This window comes from Pteronotus mesoamericanus, unplaced genomic scaffold (genome assembly GCF_021234165.1).
Source record: "Pteronotus mesoamericanus isolate MK-2021 breed Mesoamerican mustached bat unplaced genomic scaffold, CSHL_Meso_final contig_52, whole genome shotgun sequence".
Classification (NCBI taxonomy): Eukaryota; Metazoa; Chordata; class Mammalia; order Chiroptera; family Mormoopidae; genus Pteronotus; species Pteronotus mesoamericanus.
The window spans coordinates 7,159,377-7,164,072 of NW_026555189.1; the positions used below are offsets into that span (position 1 = coordinate 7,159,377).

The window sequence follows — 4,696 nt, forward strand, 5'->3', positions numbered from 1 at the left end:
GTTCGTACTAACTTTGAACCCTGGGGCAATTGGTAAGTGTGCTGAACATAAGAATCCTTACGGGGACCTGGACTTATCTGGACAACCTGCATGGCCTAGGATGTTTCCACTCTCTTTCCTAGTTCTTGAGGTCCAGGAACAGGAACAGATAGTAGTTCCTGTATTGTGCGAGTCAGCTAAGACCTCTGGCTTCCCTGGAGTGTGGGTAACAAACACCTTGGCCTCCAAGGGAGGGCTGGGCTGTGCAGGGCAGCCATGGTGGGCCACAGCTTCAGGGTTCTGCACGCTGCAGGTCTCCCAGAAACTGGAGAGGCCAGAAGTCTATGATCAGAAAGTGCCAGAAATTAGCAGTGGAAGTCCTGGGTGGGAGTCCCAGCTTCCTGCTGTCTCTCTAAGCCGTGTGTCCTTCACATAAAAAAATTGAGATCATAATGCTCACTTCAGGGGCCATTGAATGAAATCACAGAGTGGATGTACAGCATCTCGTACTTGAGGTGATTTACGTCGGCACACAGGAGTTAGGAGTTCCCTTCCCCTCCTGCCACCTATTCTCAGGGGAAGCACACCCTCAAGGAGGGGAAATAATAAGTGCAGAGCAGATGGGTGGCTTCCAGGTTTTCCAGGAGTGGGCATGGGATCCAGGAGGCAGTTCTGAAGGCAGCTGCTGGGCATCCACCCACACCTCCCGCCTCCCAACGAAGGAACAGACATGGAATCTGCTCACAGTCTGGACTCTGGCTCCTCTCACGGGGGACATGGACAGGGAGGGTGTTATTAGGGAGCAAATGCTGTGAAAGCAAGGAGGAAACTTCCAGGCCTCTTCCCTCCAAAGCGCCTCATCCCTGAGATCATTTCAGGAGCAAAGAGGAGAGAACTCAAGCATTGTGGGGTGTGGGAGGCTCAGTGTTCCTTTCTATAGCACAAGCATGACATTTTAAAGATTCACCAAATGCCCTGACTGGTGTGGCTCAGTTGGTTGGGCATCTTCCTGCAATGTAAAAGGTCTCTGGTTTGATTCCCAGTCAGGGCACATGCCTGGGTTGCAGATTCTGTCCCCAGTTGGCGTGCATGTGAGAGGCAACCAATCAATGTTTCTCTCTCACATTGATGTTTCTCTCCCTCTCTTTCTCCCTCCCTTCTCTTCTCTCTAAGAATAAATAAATGAAGTCTTTTAAAAAAATAAAATAAAAACTTCACCAAAGGTCTCAGGGGTGGCTGGGGGCTAGAGGTGGGCCTAGGAAGTGCGGGGATTCCAAGCGTAGGTGACCTCCCATGGTTCCTCCTCCGCAGACACAACAGCAACACGGGGAATAAGTATGGCACCTTGACAAGCCCTTTCCTCATATGTGTTTCTACCAGCGTCCCTCACAACAACTGTATGAGGTTAAATGTTATCCCCGACTTCCAAGCAGGAAATTGAGCTTTGGAGAATTCAAGTCCTTTACCCCAGGCCTCATAGCTCCTAAGTGCCATGGTCAGAACTCAAAGGCAGTCCTCTGTCCTGCACTTAGCAGGAGAGAGTCAGTTCAGTCATTTGGAGACATGTATCCAGCATGTGGCCTGTGCCCAGCTGCAGCCCTACTGTGTGGAATTTTCTGTCAGTCTGGGAAGGCGAAGCCCTCCCAACATGCAGGGCTGTCTCTCACTGTGCGGCTCTGACCCAGCCTCCCTCCTGCTTTCTCAGGACCTGAGGCCCCACCAGGCATCTCCCATGGCTCTGTGATTGAGGTGGGCTGCTATCCCAGCATCCCTGGACGGTGGTGAGTAACCTCAGCAGGGAAAGGGCCAGCAGCCGCCAGGGGCCTGACCCTGCTCTCACCTCCCAGCTTCTCTGGCTCCATCCCACCTCTCCCTGAACTGGATTCTTCTGCAAACTCAAAGGCTCTGAGTGGATACCCGTCCCCTGGAGTCCATGCCTCCTGCAGCACTTCACTCCCTGTAGGCGGTGGCAACGGTGTCTTTTATTTATTTGTTTACTTCTATTTTTTTTAAAGATGTTATTTATTTTTAGAGAGGGGGAAGGGAGGGGGAAAGAGAGGGAGAGAGGGAGAGAAACATCAATGCATGATTGCCTCTCACGCGCCCCCTACTGGGGACCTGGCCTGCAACCCACGCAGTGCCCTACACTGGGAATCAAACCAGCAACCCCTTGGTTTGCAGGCCGGAGCTCAATCCACTGAGTCACACCAGCCAGGGCTGTTTATTTTTAATAACAAAAGTTGTACCTGCTTGTTAAAAAACATTTCAACAATGCAGAAGGTCACAGTGTTGAAAATGCAAGTTATCAGTTATGGGGGAGTTGAGGACACTCGCCCCGCCACCATGCTCATTCCAATACTCCAGTGACAGTATTATCCCCTTTTTACAGGTGGATAAGCTGAGCCACAGAGAGACTTAAGTGTTTGGTCCAAGGTCACAGGCCAGGAGGCTGCCGAGCCAGGATTCAACCTGAGGGAACCAAGCCACCCATCACGCTGTTTAGCTAAGCAACCTAAAAGTGTGTCCCCAAAAGGAATTCTTAACCAAAAGGCAGGAGTTTTGTTTTTAAAATATTTCCTTCATCAGGTAGGGTGGAAGGAAGAGAGGAAGAGGAAGAGAGAGAGAGAGAGGGGAGAGAGAGGAGCAGAGAGGAGAGATGCCCTATAGCATTCTGCCACTGGCCTTTTGCTCTAAATAAACTAGATCATGGCTTAGGTCTTACCATCACATTCCCAGGACTGCCTCCTGCAACCACTGGGCAGTAGCTGGGGTGTGGAAGGGGTGAGTGGGCTACGGTCCCTAACAGCTAAACTGCTCTCCCGCATGTTCAGGTCAGCAGCATGTGGCTGCCACGCATCTCCAGCACCGCGGTGACTGCGCTCCTGCTGGCTCAGACAGGTCTCCTGCTCTTCCTGGTCTCCCGGCCCAGACTGACAACCCCAGCGAGTGGCGAGGAACGAGTGCACGTGCTGGTGCTGTCCTCCTGGCGCTCAGGCTCCTCCTTTGTGGGCCAGCTCTTCAGCCAGCACCCTGATGTCTTCTACCTAATGGAGCCTGCGTGGCACGTGTGGTCCGCCCTGTCGCAGGGCAGTGCGCCGGTGCTGCACATGGCAGTGCGTGACCTGGTGCGCTCGGTCTTCCTGTGTGACATGGAGGTGTTTGATGCCTACCTGCCCTGGCGTCGCAACCTCTCCGATCTCTTTCAGTGGGCGGTGAGCCGCGCGCTGTGCTCTCCGCCGGCCTGCAGTGCCTTTCAACGAGGAGCCATCAGCAGCGAGGCCGTGTGCAAGCCGCTGTGTGCACGGAGGCCCTTCGGCCTAGTCCAGGAAGCCTGTCGCTCCTACAGCCACGTGGTGCTCAAGGAGGTGCGCTTTTTCAACCTGCAGGTTCTCTACCCGCTGCTCGCCGACCCAGCACTCAACCTGCATATTGTGCACCTGGTGCGCGACCCGCGGGCGGTGCTGCGCTCACGCGAACAGACAGCCAAGGCACTGGCACGTGACAATGGCATCGTGCTGGGCACCAATGGCACATGGGTGGAGGCCGATCCGGGCCTGCGAGTGGTGCGCGAGGTGTGCCGCAGCCACGTGCGCATCGCTGAGGCCGCCACCCACAAGCCACCGCCCTTCCTGCGTGGCCGCTATCGACTGGTGCGCTTCGAGGACCTGGCACGAGCACCGCTGCCCGAGATCCGTGCACTTTACGCCTTCGCCGGCCTGAGCCTCACGCCGCAGTTGGAGGCCTGGATCCACAACATCACTCATGGGTCCGGGCCTGGTGCGCGCCGCGAGGCCTTCAAGACCACATCCAGGGATGCACTCAATGTCTCACAGGCCTGGCGCCATGCGCTGCCCTTCACCAAGATCCGCCGCGTGCAGGAGCTGTGTGCCGGCGCGCTGCAGCTGCTTGGCTACCGGCCCGTGTTTTCCGAGGACGAGCAGCGTGACCTCTCCCTGGACCTGGTGTTGCCGCGTGGCCCAAGCAGCTTCAGCTGGGCATCGTCCACCGACACGCACCCCGGGCCTTAGCAGTGGGCCCCAGCTGTGGAGGAAACAATGGTGGGGAGAGGACCGGGCTCCACAGGGCACAGGCTGTTACTGCGGTAGCCTGAAGTTTGGGAGTCCTCCCTTGTATTAGGATAGGACTACATCCCCAAACTCCTTGTTTCTTTATCACCACTCTTTGACTTTCCTTCGAGTCCTCTTTCGGAGCCAGGTTCCCGGAAGGCACATTCTTCATGGAAAGCAAAGCTCGTGCCCCACTTCCTCTGGGCGCAGGGAATAGTTAGACAACCTGGCTCCCATTCAAGCTCGCTCTTTCCCCTTCTCTCTCTCCTCCCTTGGCTGATGCATCATCCAGCCGCTGAGAAGGGGGTGCTCCCTGTCTGGGAGTGGAAGGGCGCTGCGGTGCGCTGGGCCCTGAGCCTGTACACCTGCTCACACACACCTCAGACTCCATCCTCCCCTTGTCCCTGACACCACACTCCAACAAGGCTGTTGACGTTTATATCCACTTGTATCTTCAGCAAAAAAATCAGACAAGGTACCTCTTACCTTGGGGTCTCCCCATAGCTTCTCTCTGCCTGGCCTCCCAGAAGCCCATACATCCCCATCACCTGCCCAGGTAAGGTGAACCTTTGATTTGTCCTGACAGGAAATATCCTATGAACAGAAATAAACGTAATTAACCTGTGTGATACAGATTAGAGTTTACAGCC

The 4,696-nt window shown here is 55.2% G+C and overlaps 1 protein-coding gene across 1 annotated transcript; it reads left to right on the plus strand.

Moving 5' to 3' along the window:
• The first annotated feature begins 2,819 nt into the window (after nt 1-2,819).
• CHST6 (carbohydrate sulfotransferase 6) lies at nt 2,820-4,014 on the plus strand. The gene has a single exon (XM_054579015.1). The coding sequence runs from the start codon at nt 2,820-2,822 to the stop codon at nt 4,005-4,007; it is 1,188 nt and encodes a 395-aa protein (XP_054434990.1). The 3' UTR covers nt 4,008-4,014.
• The last annotated feature ends 682 nt before the right edge of the window (nt 4,015-4,696 follow it).